This window comes from Schistocerca americana, chromosome 7, assembly GCF_021461395.2.
Source record: "Schistocerca americana isolate TAMUIC-IGC-003095 chromosome 7, iqSchAmer2.1, whole genome shotgun sequence".
In the NCBI taxonomy this organism is placed as follows: Eukaryota; Metazoa; Arthropoda; class Insecta; order Orthoptera; family Acrididae; genus Schistocerca; species Schistocerca americana.
The window spans coordinates 71,505,367-71,523,189 of record NC_060125.1 but is presented as its reverse complement, the minus strand read 5'-3'; the positions used below and the strand labels follow the sequence as shown (position 1 = coordinate 71,523,189).

The window sequence follows — 17,823 nt, the reverse complement described above, 5'->3', positions numbered from 1 at the left end:
CAGTCAATTTGATTAGAAGCTGCTTGTGAGCAGCGATGTCGAAAGTCTTCCGGAATTCTAAAAATATGGAATCAATTTGAGGTCATCTGCGGATAGCACTCATTAGTTCGTGAGAGTAAAGACGTGCTTGTGTTTCACAGGAAAGATATTTCCTGAATCCCTGCCGACTATTTCTCAATAAATCGTATTCTTCGAGGTAATTCATAACGTTCGAAGGGAGTATATGTTCCAAAATCCTACTGAAATTGAACGTTAGTGATTATCGGTGCGTACTTCAATGGATTACTCGTATTTCCTTTCTTGGGTATTAGCGTGATTTGTGCAATTTTCCGGTCCTTGGGTACGGGCCTTTCGACGAGAGAGCGGATGTACATCATTACTAAGTAGAGAGCTATATCAATCTGGTTCAAGAACTAGTAACTTTTATCTTCATGGTGAGAGACAAGAAACTGTGCATTTCAGTATATAATTTATTTATAACCTTGTCATTTTGTGCATACATTATCTGAAAAAAACCGACCCTGGTCGTTTTATAAAGAAATGAATTGTTGTGAAGTCGTTTTGCTCGACTGTTTCTCTGCATTAAACTTTGCCCCCTCAGCTATAAAAAACCAAACAAAGCGTTATGCAATGGACGTGTTAATGTGCTACGGATGTGTTCCTTCGCTAAACGGAAGACGGAAATTCCAGAAGTCCTGCTAATCATTACAGAAAATGACTTGCATATATGCTTCGAGCAGTGGAAGAAAAACTGACTGCTTGCATGGCCTCATATGAGTCTCGTGTAAAGGGAACCACCAGTGACTCAATACCGAACCTTTGGTAGATCTGCTGATGTCAAGCACCAGACACATTTCTATTGTGTAAAAACTATGTCGATAACGATTTCCGTGGTGACTACGTCCGCAGTCAATGGAAGAAGCAGTCGCACAGTACTACGATATAACAAATAACTCTTTAGTAACTCATGAATCTGTTTGTTTGGCAGGTTTCGTATATCTAGCGGAACAATAATTATAAATATCCAATAGAATCACAAAAAAATATGACTGTTGGTAAACATAATGTCAGGATTAGCTGCTAAGCATACTGTCGTCTGTGATGTATATTGTTTCTGAAATGTTTGTACACAGGACTACCTCCTTACTTGTCAGATGTAATTAATAACAGAAATTGGGCATGTATAAAGAATTAGGGCGTGATTACTCACAGACTCCTTTGTATTAGAAGACTGCTTACGAAATATCTGAAACAGTCTCACAACGTAGACCTCTCTGTTGCACACCCTACATCACATGGTAACCAGCTTTCCTGTTTGTACGAATCGATATTCAGTGTTCAGTCATCGAAATTATTCAGTTCTAATAACTGTGAGGATAGGATTCGTATAAATCACCATGCACAAAAGTGTTTTAGACACTTCTCTTCCCATGTAATATCTACGTCTCTATTGTGAAATGTAAAATAAAAAAAGCACTCCGTCTCCAGGCCACAAGTGGCCCATCGGGACCATCCGACCTTCGTGTCATCCTCACCTGAGGATGCGGATAGGAGGGGCGTGGGGTCAGCACACCGCTCTCCCGGTCGTTTGATTCTTTCCTTTGACCGGAGCCGCTACTATTCGGTCGAGCAGCTCCTCTATTGGCATCACGAGGCTGAGTGCAACCCGAAAAATGGCAACAACGCCTGGCCGCCTGGATGGTCACTCATCCAAGTGCCGGCCACGCCCGACAGAGCTAAGCTTCGGTGATCTGACGGGAACTGGTGTATCCACTGCGGCAAGGCCGTTGCCTGAAATATAAAATGATCAACATTATATATGCGCCATCTTGATGACTTGTATAGTCTGTGTTTTTTGATTGGAGACTGACGCCTAAAAGTAATTGCTATTACCCACAACTGTGTAATGGGTACAAAAGTGGACGTGGATTCCCATTTCAGCTGAATTTGGAGCGCTGTGTCGACAGACATGAATAGGACTGTCTGTCCATATGGCTCAATGACTCATCTCCAGCTTAGACAGGGAGCTCATCTTCACTTTACAAACACAAGCGTCGTCAGTGTAGGAAGATGTCCACAAAATCCCCATACCCAGCTATGTCTATCGAACATTCTGTTGCCATGGTTTGACACGAAACATTTAATGTCTGTCTCACAGTGAAGAACCCAACAGATGAGGAAGAGGGAATTCCCGCAAAAGCCGTTGTCTGGAATGAACCATCTAATGAGCCCACATTGTTGACTGAGAGGCAAAACTAGCGAGGAGTAGCAGAAATGAGGTTTGTGATACAGTTAACATAAAATTGGTGATCACAAAGGGAAGAATTCAAGGAATTGTGTTACACTGGACACAAAGTAACACACGGCAGGTGAAGCAAAGAGGACATAAGGCCGTAGGAAGTCTAGTGGTATCAAACATCTGACATAATTTGATCAAGATATTTCTAAGAACGTACATCTAGGGCACAGTGTTAGATTGAAGTACATCATGCCTGTGGCAAAATCCGAAGAAAAGAGAATCGAAGCCTTTTAGTTTTAATGATAAAGACAGATGTTGAAAAGTAGCTTGTCTGATTAGATGATAAATTAGGAGGTTCTCTTCAGACTGGGGAGAGGAGGAACATCTGAAAATAATGAAAAAATAAGATCTGCTTCTACATCTACATGGATGCTCTGCAAATCACCTTTAAGTGTTCATCGAACCACCTTCACAATTCCAATCTGGTACAGCGCGCGGAAAAAACGAACATGAATATCTTCCCGTGCGAGATTTGATTTCCCTTATTTTATGATGGTAATCGTTTCTCCCTTTGTAGATCGGCGTCGAAAAAATGTTTCCGCATGCGGAGGGAAAAGCTAGTCATTGAAATTTTGTGAAAAGATTCCACCGCAAAGAAAAACGCCTTTGTTTTAATGATGTCCACCCCAAATCCTGTAGCATTTCAGTGACACTCTCTCCCCCATTTCACGATAGTACAAAACATGCTGCTCTCCTTTGAACTTTTTCGATGTACTCCGTCAGTCCTATCTGGCAAAAATCCCTTACCGCGCAGCAGTATTCTAAAAGAGGACGGACAAGTGTAGTGTAGCCAGTCTCTTTAGTAGGTCTGTTAGATTTTCTAAGTGTCCTGCTAATAAAACTCAAGGCTATAGTTAGCCTTCCCCACAACATTTTCTGTGTGTTCTTTTCAACTTAAGTACGAAGACGTCAAGGTATAACTTACATTATACCTGAAGAAGCTATAGAGATAATATCTGTAGCTGAAGACAAATTTCGGAAGTTATCCAACACATAACTGATGACGTTGGGTGTGTGTTCCAAGATGAAGAGTTGGCACAGGAGAGCAATACCTGGCGGAACGACTTAGAAGACTGACGAACCAACAAGGAGCCCATTACGAAGAACGGCAAAAAGCCATCCTAACGCTATGGCTCAAGATAGCCTATAAAGAGAACACTTGGAACCGAAACACGATAGGTGGCTTCAGATTCTGTTCACTTGTCGAGAGCAGAGTTTAAGTGACAACTGATGATAGTTAAAGATGGGTATGGAAGCCACCATGTACCTATGTCCATCATGAGAATCCACACCGACGGGTTCAGCATGCAAGTGGGTCACTCACTTCTTGAGCCCGTAACGAATGGTGTGTCCCTCTCAAAGTTATCGTGCGTGTTAAGGTTCTTCAGCGTTGGGACTGTTCTCCATTCCATTGTCCAGAGGTATAGTGAATATTACACTGATATTTCTCGCCTTTCAAGACGATAATGACGAACACGCTGTGACTGGTTCGTGGAAACCTCCCTCCATGATCCACGTAGGAAACGAATTGAATGAGCTGAGGTATCTGCGGATGTGACCTCTATTGAGCATGCCGGAGCCAGCTGAAACAAGTTCGACGAACAGTGTCGCGGCCAACATGTGGAAGCGGGCCAGCGGTGATCCAAGAGTGTTCAAATGTAAGGATTGAACAACACAGTATCTAAATTTTCGTAGTAGAATATTTCCATTTCGTAGATGTATACTTTCAAACAGACTGCATTTATTTTGGGTTTTTAGTTTTGTTTCTGTCTCTGATATGAGCTATACGTTTACTGTCATTGAGCTTATTGTGTCATTCCCTGCTCACCTGCTCATATTGAATCTCAGCCCTCCAAACATTCGCTCGTAAGCGGTAAAAGTTGCGCTACACATTCTTTGAACACTTTATGTAGTACAAGAAAGCATTCTGTGCCACGCACTTCATCGTGCTACGCCAACTGCAGATGTAGAGAAGGGATGATGCTATTGGTTTAACTGGAAGTTTCCAGTTCACCCCCCTCCCCCCCTCCAAGTGGCCCAGTTAACCGTCAAAGAGCGGACTCGCTTACTGCCCGTGAAAGTGGACAGGTTTCACACTCACCTGTATGAAGGTGGCGCGCGACACGTAGTAGAACTTTCCGGCAGTGAGCGCCAGGGGTCGTTGCGCGCGACAGATGACGACCGCCAGAGACCTCTGCAGGGCGGGTGGCGCGTCAGGCCAGCCGCAGCAGTAGGCAGACTCCGCGATCCGCGAGCTCTACAAACACACATCGAGGGTTCTCCAACAGTGGTAGGCAGCGTGGAACATTGTAGTAGTACATTCATCATAAGAATGAACCTCATGTAAACATTGCACTACGTATTCTTCCGCGTTTACTGGCAACTCATTGGATTTCGTCTCACTTGGAACGGAAGTCAAGATGTTTACAGTACAGCCGAGTACGATAATGAGCATACGTTTTATGCTGTGCGTTACGCGTGCATCGACTTAGCGGTAATGCGGGGCAACAGATTTACCCGCACATTTAACTTCGGCAGCACTGGCCAGAAAAGTGAGCCAGCTAACCTGTAGTGATGTGAAGAGCTGCAGTAAAGACGTAAAGAGAGACGAGCAGAGAAAATTATGGCTATGAATGTCATTCAGGTTCAAACGGAACGAAATAATATATGCTGAAACTCAGGCGATACGCTTCTTAGGTTATTGGATGGAAAACGTAACATGCTCTCGATCTTAAAAAAGAAGAGTGATAAAAATTCCTGATTTTAACACAGGTAATATTTCTGCATGAGCTGTGTGTTGCGTAAAGGCGCACTGGCGGGATTTCACCAAGTAGTTAATTATTGAAGCCACAGAAGAGATTGCCGACCGGCGTGGCCGTGCGGTTCTAGGCACTTCCGTCTGGAACCGCGTGCCCGCTACGGTCGCAGGTTCGAATTCTGCCTCAGGCATAGATGTGTGTCATGTCCTTAGGTTAGTTAGGTTTAAGTAGTTCTAAGTTCTAGGGGACTGATGACCATAGATGTTAAGTCCCATAGTGCTCAGAGCCATTTTGAACCACTGAAGAGATTACAGACAGTTGTCTGGTAATCTCTGAACACCTTCCATATCGGTCCCTGAGGAACACATTTCAGTATTGCTACGTTGATAACGAGGCGATCAGCAACGGAATCCCAAGCCACAAAAAAGGTCACCTTTCCTCCTCCACTTTTATGACGTGCTGCTCCTCATTGCACCATCATTCAGCAGTGACGTGTCATTAGTTCCAGTATGTTTGGGAGGTTAAATGTCTTTGTTATTTCTCGCTACAAATCGCCTAAGGGGGTAGGACGTCAAATGGCCGACTTGGAGCAGGAGAGGGGCCACAGAACATTTTAATTTCCACTTTCTATACTTTTACAAATAAATTCATAAAGCTTTGTCAGCATGACCAGGAAGCATTCAGAATTCACACTCATACCAGGGGAAGTTCAAAAACATAACAAAATAATTTTTTTACATGAGAAATTGCATAATTTTTTCACTTACTATCGGTTGCATTTCTTGCTTTAGGTAAGCTTTTCTTCATAAATAAGAGAGGTACTTCACTGAAGTTTGCACAGCATACAAACCATACTTAGAGGTGTACGAAAATCTCGAATTTATTTAATTTATGAAAAAATGAATGAGCTGTTACATTTTAACCTTCATGTTTTGAAAAAACTCAAATTTTGTAGTTAATTTTCTCAGCTTTAACCACCATTCTTACTATAATTGGAAAATTCAAGAGTTTCGTACACCTGTAAATATGGTTTGTATGCTGTGCAAAATTCATCGAACAACCTCTCTTTCTCATGAACAAAAGTGTACCTATAGCAAGAAATGCAGCCAATTGTGAGTGAGAAAAATGATGAAATTTCACATGTAAAAAAATTATTTTGTTATGTTTTTGAACTTCCACTGCTATGAGAGTGAATACTGAATCCTTCCTGGTGATCCTGACAAAGTTCTATGCATTTATTTGTAAATGTATAGAGAGTGGAGATTAAAATGTCCTGTGGTGCCTTTCCTGCTCCAAGTCGGCCTGTTTGACATCCTACCCTCCTTAACTTGAATTCAGATCAATTCTATTGGGTTCAGATTGCAGCCTTACCGCGAAAACTGCAAAAATTCAGCATTTATGCTGTGTGCTCGACGTCGTGAAAATTATTGTTTTCCATGTTTCTACTAGGCTTATCACTCTTGCTCGTGCGAGACCACATCTGTCGTACAAAGCGATGGGTATATTCAAAGAATGAGTATTTTATTATTCATTTTTCTCCAGAAATTTTAATTGTGTAATGTTTTCTTGACTTCAAAAATCTTTTATAAAATATCGATAATTAAGAATGTGTATCAGCAATGAAAACCAGAATTTTGCATGCGACATGTAATTAGAAACAAGAAGACGTGCATTTTTGTTAAAGAATGGTCCAGTATGAGTTAATTACCATATACTCGATGAATTTCGTGGTTCAGTGATTTAGGTATTCAAACCGAACAAAATATATTTATAGAACGCAATGACTTGTGAGTTGCCGGCCGCATGTACACACGATTATATTCCACAGTGTTACCGATTGCATCACGCTTATACAAACATTAAAAAAAAGGTTTCCATCACCTCGGTTCCGAGAGTTCCGGAACCTGAACAGAAAGTTGGAATAGAGTTCAACACAAACATTATTTCCGCCCTTTTTATTGCTCATAAAAACCACACATTGCGTGTTGCACCATCGTACAGCGAGACATTCAGGGGTGGTGGTCCAGATTGCTGTACACACCGGCACCTCTAATACCCAATAGCACGTTCTGCATTGATGCGTGCCTCTATTCATCATGGCATCTTATCCACAAGTTCATCAAGGCACTGTTGGTCCAGATTGTCACACTCCTCAACAGTGATTTGGCGTAGATCCCTCAGAGTGGTTGGTTGGTTACGTTGGCCACAAACAACCCTTTTCAATCTATCCCAGGCATGTTCGACAGGGTTCATGTTTGGAGAACATGCTGGCCACTCTACTCTAATAGGCGCTGCTCATGCATGGCTGTTTACGTATTTGGGCGGGTTTAGTGAACAGTGAAAGTGACTGTGTCTGTGATAGCATATCCACAGTCAACGTCTATCTTCAGGAATTCTGGGAACCGGGATGATGCAAAATGGTTTTTGATGTTTGTAGTTATGTTACTCGGCCTTATATTTACTACACAGTGTTTCTCGAAAAACGTCAAAGCTGATGTTTCTCTGCAACATTGTGAGAAACATTAACGACAACGTCACGCACGTTTTATTGCGAAGCAGGGAGCAGTACGTATGAATAGCGAGACAATCAGAGCACAAGTAGCGCTTACGGAGATTGTCATTGTACGCCATTTGTGGGATAAAAATTACGTACCTAAAGTATGGTACCGCGCGCCGCGGAATTTGAATCCCCGAAAGACGTCGTGGACGTCGAAGACCCCTAGACGTCTCTGCACCGTCGCGGCGTGAGCTGTGGTGGTGCGCGCCACCCGGCAAGCATTTAGTGTGAGGGCGCCACAGTGGAACACGTGATTCCAGCAGCCATTAGCGGCGCCTCCGATAGAGTATTTAAGCGCCTTCCTCTCGTTCAGCCAGCCTTCCCCCCCCTCCCCCCATCTCTCAGCCACCTTCTCTCCCCCGAGTCCTTTTGCATTTCCCTCCTCTCATTCCCTCTTTCGTCTGACTGCGCCTCTCCCCCTTTATTAGTCCTCTCCCTCCTTGGTTCCTCCCCCCTTTTCGTTTTTTTTCCTTCCTCCCTCCTTGTTCTTCCGCCTCCTCCAGGTACCCACCCCCCCAATCTGCCTTTGGCTCGGAAGTGTCATCTTTGTGCCGCCATTTTCGTGCAGTGTTTTCCAGTGAGTGTTTTACAGTGAGTGTTCAGTGTTGTGTTTTTTGGGAAGTGTTGCAAACGGCCATCATACTGTCGCTGGGTGTGCTTTCTATCTCTTGCGAACAGAAACCAGACTGTCGCCATGTTTTTTTAGTTGTGTGTGTACTATGTTACTTGTCTGCTTCCTGTGTCTTTTATTAACATTGCCAACCCCTTTTGCTTTCTGTCTTAACTTCCCGCATTTTTCCGCCATTTTACACTTTAAGTCACCGTTTTATCGGCTGTTTTTCTTGTTTCTTTTCTTCTTCCGTTATTTAAAAAAAAGTCTGTAGGCTGTAGAGCAGCTTACTAAGCTGCTGCCAGCCCGCCACCCTTCGGGGGGGGGGGGGGGGGGGGAATTGAAAATCAATAAAGGAAAAAAAAAAAGTTCAGCCAGCGAGTGTAATTATTGCGTGAGTCTCCACACATCGCCTCGACATCAGAGAGTGTGTTTATCGTTCTTTGTTTTCATTAATTGTAGACGTCTTGGATTCTTTAGGTTATCTCTGTCACTCCGTTTCTTCTTGTGTGTTTCGTCGTAATGTCTCTCTCCACCGTCCGTCGTTGTTTCGTGTCCGTCATTTCCGTTCGTTTCTTTGTTCGCGGGCCGCTCTCCGTTTGGTCCCGCCGCGCTTTGTCGGCCACCCCACGACCGTTCCGGTCGCGGTCACAACAGGTTACAACATAAAGTGGGGTTAAGAAAAATGTTGATGGCTATTAATATGTCACAATATCTCAAAATTTTATTTACAAAATGGCTCTGAGCACTATGCGACTTAACTTCTGAGGTCATAAGTCGCCTAGAACTTAGAACTAATTAAACCTAACTAACCTAAGGACATCACACACATCCATGCCCGAGGCAGGATTCGAACCTGCGACCGTAGCGGTCGCTTGGCTCCAGGCTGTAGCGCCTAGAACCGCACGGCCAATTTTATTTATAATGATGTAGTAATAAGATACATAGCAAATAAGTTGCACCTATTTCCAAGAGCGGAACGACATCAGTGTACGAGAACTATGGCTCCTGACAGACCGTTTTTGTTTGTTTACATCAGGTTTATTCTTGTGATGAACGTTGTTTAGTAGTGTATTCCGATCAGAAGATGTATTTCAGATGCTTAACAGTTTATATTAGTTTGATGTTGTCATTTGTTCCATACCTTTTGTTTATCTTCTTCTAGTTGTTAGATATAACATGACCAACGATATGTTTACCGTGTTCTACACCCCCAACAACTTTACTGTTCTCGTTATTCTTCTAGTTCAAATTCCAGAAAACGTAACACGCGATTCACCCTGAAGTAATACGATATGCGATACGATACGTTGTGTCTCTCGAAATGCGTCGCAGAATAAATCGGCATGGAAATATAGTGGAAGTGATCACACTGGTTCACATTTGGATGACATCAATAAAACGCCGAAACGCATATCTTCCCTACCCACTCGGAAAATATGGAGTGCTGATCCTTTCACAATAATTGCATCATACGATACATAAACTAAACTAAACTCCCTCCGAAAGAGATTACATAGGTCCAACGGGACCGACGGGCCGCCATGTCATTCTCAGCCGACAGGCATCATTGCGTGCTGAGATGGAGGTGCATGTGGTCAACACACCGCTCTCAGTTTGCGAGACTGGAACCGCTACGTTTTAATCAAGTAGCTCCTCGGTTGCCTTACAAGGGCTGAGTGCACCCCGCTTGCTAACAGCGCTGGGCAGACCCATCCAAGTGCTATCCCAGCCCGACAGCGCGTAACTGCGGCCATCTGATGGGAACCGGTGTTACCACTGCAGCAAGGCCGTTGGCTCATATGATACATGGGGAGAGAAATTTCGATTCATCCTATACGCCTGGTTTTCTTTCTATTTTATTATTATTATTTTTAGTGGAGATGAAGCAAAGCTCTGCTGATAGTTTCTAACTAAAGAATTGAAAAGTACTGTTTTTGGATTTGTGGTTGTTATCCGCTGTGCAGTCTTTCTCGTTCGATTTTCAGGAAACTATTAGCCAAAAAAAAAATGGATTATCGCGCATCTTACAGTCTGGTGCCACAGCCGATAAACAGCTGTTTTTTTCTTACTCCCATAGTTATTGTCATACTTCGAAATTTACTACAACACCATGCATATTTTGAAAAGTTTACAGTGAAGAATGTAGTCGCTGGCCAGTTTATGTCTGGTGCGTCTTTTGCCATATATTTCTCTCAAGGAATATAGCTAACATTTCGAATTTGTTTCTGACGGTGGAAGAAGAGAAAATCTCTATCAATTCTCGAGAAAATGCATGACATGCATTGGAGCTCGACTGCGATGCGACTGATAGCTACTCATTGCACATGAGACTCATGTCACTGGGTGTGGCCCGCGGCCTCGTGTTCCTCTTTTCCGTTTCTTGCCGATAGAAACCGAATCTGGAAATGAAACCTTAATGAAATGGAAGGACACTGACAGCCGTCAGCTGATTATACTGACTGTATGTGATTTCAGCCTATGTTCCCTGTTTTCAGGAAGCTTTGTGTTAGGTATAAAAGACAACTGAAAGCAAAATTGCAGTTGCTTCTCGACGAGCAGCTGATCGTCGCCGAGGAGAACATGTAGGGCTTTCCTTATCATCACGGGCTTCTTCCGTTTCTTGATGAACATTATCCATCGCTACACTGAGTTCACCCACTGCCACACTATCCGTGCTAAATAATCTCTCTACAAATCCCGCAACGTTCCTTCTGCATACTCGTCAAACTTAATCATGCAATACTCTACGAAGCTGCACTATTTTAGAAATTCAGTCCTAGCTTTATCAGTATGTAACTATTATTTATGTAGGTACCACAACGAATAAAGTGCCATACCAGGTAGTCTAACAAAAAATAAAATTTTCCTTGTGGTGTTTTTTAGCCATTTACACACTTTCACCAACTTACCTCATTGTAATGATTGGCTCCACAGCAGCAGAAACAACAAGTCGAAAATTTGTGATCTGCTTTGTCAGACTATCTGCTTTTAGTGAAAATAGTATGGATTCGTGAAATTTGTATTCATGTTGGGAGAACGCACGCGAAACAGCAGATGTATCATATTTCATATTTGTAGCATTTTAAAGGTGCGCCCATCACTACCTTTCTTTCATAAGTTTCTTGAACTTCAAATAACGATGAGCCACAATAACGTCCTCTCAGAAGAGATCACGACTGCTACCCAAATGGTGTATTTCGGGGTGTAAAGTCGAGTTTTCCATTTTATGTATGCACAAAGATTCGACGCCCGACCCAGGTGCTGCGAACTTTTCCTCTTACGTGCACTGCCTGTATTCCAACCAGAGTACAAAGTACGGCCCCGCGCCGCTGTTCATAGCTGCTCTGGACTCTCGATGCCCACCACCCCTTTGATGCTCTTTCATTTTTCAGATCCCTTACTATTTTCTAAAACGCACATTCTTTTAGCGTCTCCCAGCTCTGGTGGCTGTGATGGAAAGCAGGATTTTGACAAGTTGTGTACCGGAACCCAAGCCTCGCTTGGATTCACACATTCGCCCCTGCTTATTACAATATCCGCCATCTTTATTTCGAGAGACTCCTTAATTACTGTATCCCAAAAACTTGGTGTTTGTACCAAGATGCTGGCTTCCACGTAAATTGTTCTGTACAACTTAGCGACGCTCTAGATAAAGAAACGTAATGTATTGACTACTAGGTGCAAATGAATCAAACTGCTGCAGCACTTTGTCATCGGAATTTCAGACATGCACAGGAAGTTGGACGTCAGAAGGCTTAAGGCCAGAGTGACTAAGCGCCAAAAGGGGCTGTCCCGGCAACATGACACAGATAAAGGAACGGTAGAAGACAGCGTGTGTGTGTGTGTGTGTGTCCGTGTGTGTGTGTGTGTGTGTGTGTGTGTGTGTGTGTGTGTGTGTGTGATAAAATGGTTCAAATGGCTTTGAGCACTATGGGACTTAACTTCTGCGGTCATCAGTTCAAAATGGTTCAAATGGCTCTGAGCACTATGGGACTCAACATCTTAGGTCATAAGTCCCCTAGAACTTATAACTACTTAAACCTAACTAACCTAAGGACATCACACACACCCATGCCCGAGGCAGGATTCGAACCTGCGACCGTAGCAGTCCCGCGGTTCCGGACTGCAGCGCCAGAACCGCTAGACCACCGCGGCCGGCCGGTCATCAGTCCCCTAGAACTTAGAACTACTTAAACCTAACTAACCTAAAGACATCACACACATCCATGCCTGAGGTGGGATTCGAACATGCGACCGTAGCGGTCGCGGGGTTCCAGACTGTAGCGCCTAGAACCGCTCGGCCACTCCGGCCGGCGTGTGTGTGTGTGTGTGTGTGTGTGTGTGTGTGTGTGTGTGTGTGTGTGTGTGTGTGCGTGTGTGTGTGTAGCAGCTAGAACTTAAACTACTTGACAAAGACGCTACCACTAGACAGCTTATTCCTTATTAATAAGCCTCTAATCGGAGAGACAGAATCCTTATTTTTGAAAATATTGTGTTTCCTCTGACTCGGATCATGGAATATCAGAAGTTTGAACGCATTTTTATCTGAAACTTAACAGGAAAGGTAGAAAATCTCAAAATGGAAATGGAAAGGCTCAATCTAGGTACAGTGGGCGTCAGTGGAATGAAAAGAAGATAGATTTCTGTTCAGATGAATATGGGGTAATATCAACAGTAACCGAAAGTGGTATAACGAGAAGAGGATTCTTTATGAGTAGGTAACTACAGTGAACAATTCAGTGACAAGGTTCTTCTCATCAGATTCGACAGAAAACCAACACCGATAACGTCAGTTCCGGTATACATACTGAAGTCGCATGACAAAGATGAAGAGACAGAGAAAATACATGAGATATTGGACGAGTAGTTCAGTGTGTAAATGGAGATGAACATCTAACAATTATGGGGGACTGGGACGTTGTTGAAGGGAAAAAGAAGGTAAGCTTGCGGGAGAATACAGTCTAGGCAGTAGGAATGAGAGACGACAGACAATGAGTTCTGCAATAAAAGTCAGATGGTAATTGCGAACACTTTCCTCTAGAATCACAAGAGTAGTTCGTATACGTGGAAAAGACCAGAGACACGTCTAGATTCCAGAAGGACCACATCATGCTCAGGCAGAGATTACGAAGTCAGATACTGGATTTTAAAGCGTACCCAAGAGCAGATTTAGACTCATACCATAAATTAGTAATAATGAAGACCAGACTGTAGTTTAAGAGAATCGTACGTAAGAATGGATGTGGTTATTGAAATACGCCTTTGATGTTCGCTAACGATGTGGATACTGCGGTAACGAACATAACAGTATGCAGCTCAGTTTAAGGCGTGACATTTACCAAAAGGGCAATCACAGAAGTTAGACGCTCTGACATACGCATAAGTAAGGTAACTCCAACCAGAGAACGGGATAACAGAAGAAATACTTCATTTAATCGAAGAAAGGCTAAGTACAAAAATGTTCGGGGGAAAACAGGAACAGAGCAATATAAATCACTCAGGAAGGAAATTGGGCAACCAAAGTGAAATGGTTGCAGGGAAAATGTGAAGAAATCGAAAAAGAAATAATCGTCGGAATAATTACTCAGCATATAGAAAAGCGAAAACAATCTTCCGTTCAATTAAAAGAAAGGGTCGTAACAGAGCGTGCAAAGGAAATTTCACTGGTAAATTCAGAAGAAAGAGTGGATAGGTGAAAAGAGTACATTGAAGGCCTGTATGAGAGGGAAGAGTTGACAAAAGAACGGGAACACGTAGGAGACCCGCTATACGAGTCAGAATTTAAAAGAGATCCCGAAGATTTTAGATCAAATAAAGCAGAAGAGATCCCGAAGATTTTAGATCAAATAAAGCAGAAGGAATAGATGACATTCTATCGGAATTTCATTGGAGGAATTTGGACCAAACGACTATTCAAGCTGGCATCTAGAGTCTATGACATTGGAGACGTACCATCACACCTTTGGAAAGATAGCATCCGCAATACCGGATAGCAAGAGCGCATAGGTGTGAAAACAATCGTACAAGTACAGTCACCTTAACATCTCATGCTTCCAAGTTGTTGACAACGGTGACATGCTGAAGGATGGAAAAGAAAACTAAAGATGTGTTACCAGACTATCCGTTTGGCTTTAGGACAGGTAAACGCGCCAGAGAGGCATTCCTGGCTTTGTGTTTCATAATGGGAACAAGACTGAAGAAAAATCAAGGTACACTCGTAAGATCTGTTAATCTAGAGAAAGAGTTCGACAGTGCGAAATGGTGGAAGACGTTCGATATTCTTAGAACAATAGGAGTAAGATGTACGGAAAGACGGGTGACATACAACATGTAAAAGAACCAACAGGGAACAATAAGACTGGGTGACCAAAAACGAAGTGCTCGGATTGTAAAGGATGTAAGACAGGGATGCAGTCTTTCGCCTCTGCTGTTCAACCCATACATCGAGAAGCAATGGCGGAACTATAAAGAAAGGTTCATGGTTGGGATTAAATTTTGGAGGGTGAAATGGTATCAATGATAAGATTCTCTGGTGTTATTTCAATCCTCAGTGAAAGTGAAGCGGACTTACAGGATCTACTGAATCAAGTGAACTGATCGCAACTAATGAGTACAGAATATGGATTGCGAGTAAACCTAAACAAGTCAAAGGGGAAATGAGAATAGCGAGAAACGTAAAACCAGATTTGGTAGCCTATGGTAGGCGAAGTTAAGGAATTCTGCTATCTTGTAAGAAAAATAAGCCATGACGTATAAAACATGGGTGGTACAAAAAGCAGATCAGCGCAGACAAGGAGGGCAATTCTGGCCAAGAGAAGTTCAGTGGCATCAAACATAGACATTAATTTGGGGAAAATATATCTGAGAATGTCCATTATGAACATAGCATTGTCTCGTAATGCATCATGGTAAAACCGGACCGGAAGGGGATAGAAGCATTTGAGATGTGTTGCTAGAGAAGAATACTGAAAATCAAGTAGGCTTGTAAGAGAACGAATGATGAGGTTCTTCGCAGAATCGGCAAAGAACAGAGCACACAGGAAACATTTACAAGAAGAAGCGACAGGGTGATACGAGATGTTCTGGCACGAGGGAATAACGTCCATGGTACAAGAGGGAATTGTAGAGGGTAAAAACTGTAGAGGAAGACAGGGATTGGAATACATGCAGCAAATACACTACTGGACATTAATATTGCTACACCAAGAAGAAATGTAGATGATAAACGGGTATTCATTGGACAAATATATTATACTAGAACTGATATGTGATTACATTTTGACACAATTAGGGTGAATAGATCCTGACAAATCAGTACACAGAACAACCACCTCTGGCCATAATAACGGCCTTAATACGCCTGGGCATTGAGTCAAACAGAGCTTGGATGGCGCGTACAGGTACAGCTGCCCATGCAGCTTCAACACGATACCACATTTCATCAAGAGTAGTGACTGGCGTATTGTGACGAGCCAGTTGCTCGGCCACCATTCACCAGATGTTTTCAATTGATGAGAGATCTGGAGAATGTGCTGACAAGGGCAGCAGTCGAACATTTTCTGTATCCAGAAAGGCCCGTACAGGTCGTGCATTATCCTGCTGAAATGTAGGGTTTCGCGGGGATCGAATGAAGGGTAGAGCCACGGGTCGTGACACATCGGAAATGTAACTTCCACTGTTCAAAGTGCCGTCAGTGCGAACAAGAGGTGACCAAGACGTGTAACCAATTGCTACCCATACCATCACGCCGGGTGATACGCCAGTATGGCGATGACGAATACACGCTTCCAATGTGCGTTCACCGCGATGTCGCCAAACATGGATGTGACCATCATGATGCTGTAAACAGAACCTGGATTTATCAAAAAAAATGACGTTTTGCCATTCGCGCACTGAGGTTCGTCGTTGAGTGCACCATCGCTGGCGCTCCTGTCTGTGATGCAGCGTCAAGGGTAACCGCAGCCATGGTCTCCCAGCTGATAGTCCATGCTGCTGCAAACATCGTCGAACTGTTCGTGCAGATTTTTGTTGTCTTGCAAACGTCTCCATCTGTTGACTCAGGTATCGAGACGTAGCTGCACGATCCGTTACAGCCAGATGCCTGTCATCTCGACTGCTAGTGATACGAGGCCGTTGGGATCCAGAACGGCGTTCCGTATTACCCTCCTAAACCCACTGATTCCATATTCTGCTAACAGTCATTGGATCTCGACCAACGCGAGCAGCTATGTTGCGATACGATAAACCGCAATCACGGTAGGCTACGACCTTTATCAAAGTCGGAAACGTGATGGTACGCATTTCTCCTCCTTACACGAGGCATCACAACAATGTTTCACCAGGCAACGCCGGTCAATGTTTGTGTATGAGAAATCGGTTGGAAATTTTCCTCGTGTGAACACTTTGTAGGTGCCGCCATCGGCGCCAACCTTGTTTGAATTCTCTGAAAAGCTAATCATTTGCATATCTTAGCATCTTCTTCTTGTCGATTAAATTTCACGTCTGCAGCACATTATCTTCGTGGTGTAGCAATTTTAATGGCCAGTAGAGTAATTGAGAACGAAGTTTACAAGTGCTACTCTGAGATGAAGACATTGAAGCACGAGAGGAATTCCGTGAGGGGCCACATGAAATCAGCCATAAACTTTTTCGCTAATCACAACTTTACCATAGTAATTAGATCTGATAAGTAGCTTAACAATTAGCGGCATCTTACAGCTAACTAGTGTGCAGAACAGAACTAAATACTGGCCAAAGACTTCACTTAGCATCGTTTTACGATGTCGCGCAGGATATTCACTGCGGTGTAGTAGTGCTGTTAATTTGCACCTAAGTCATACTTTTTCTTCCTTTATTTTGTAAAATGTTATTCGACAGTAACTTACGTACCTGATCGATGATATTGTGCGCGTACCAGCAGTACATGAACACTTCGTATATCATGAACGACATGTACACTGATACCCGTAGAACTGTTCCGATGTTATCGATATTCTGGAACAGAAAAGGTAACCTTTTATCACACGATATCATGAGCGAAATTATAAATGGGTTCCATGATGTTTTGCATGCAGTTTCACACAGATTAATTACATACATAAGAGTATAAGTAAAAAATAGGCCATTATACCTCTGCATATTAAATTGATCTATATCACTTTTTAAAACATGTTTGTCGTTTTCAATTCAAGCGTACTACTTCCATTTTTTTATTTTTTTTCACCTCTTCCCTTGAATTGTTACACTCTCATGCATATGTACAGGGTTCATGCCTTATGATCGTGTACACACTAAATTCAAGTGCTGTTGAAGGATGTGAAATGAGATTTCTGCCAGTCTTGAGACTGTATTATTAAGGTGACTATTGTAGTCTGATTAGAAGGTGCTGAAATTTGAAATACATCAACGAAACTTCCCAGGGCCAAAATACCTCAAGTACCGCTACGTCTTACCGACACTGCAGTCTCATTTCGAAATGAAGTTCCCTGTTGTAGAATAAGATGAGTGTCACTCTTCAGAAGTCTGATCGATTTACGGCTGTACAACAGTGCATGTTTTTATGACGATCGACTTTCTAGAATAAAATTTCTATAGT

General features: G+C 42.9%; 1 protein-coding gene across 1 annotated transcript in view; it reads right to left on the bottom strand.

Moving 5' to 3' along the window:
• LOC124622711 (odorant receptor Or2-like) overlaps positions 1-17,823 on the bottom strand; it is a 159,433-nt gene that overhangs the window by 124,410 nt on the left and 17,200 nt on the right. The window contains exon 3 of the mRNA XM_047148500.1: positions 4,401-4,556. Within this exon, the coding sequence (XP_047004456.1) occupies positions 4,401-4,556 (156 nt within the window). The remainder of the gene's footprint in view (positions 1-4,400; positions 4,557-17,823) is intronic.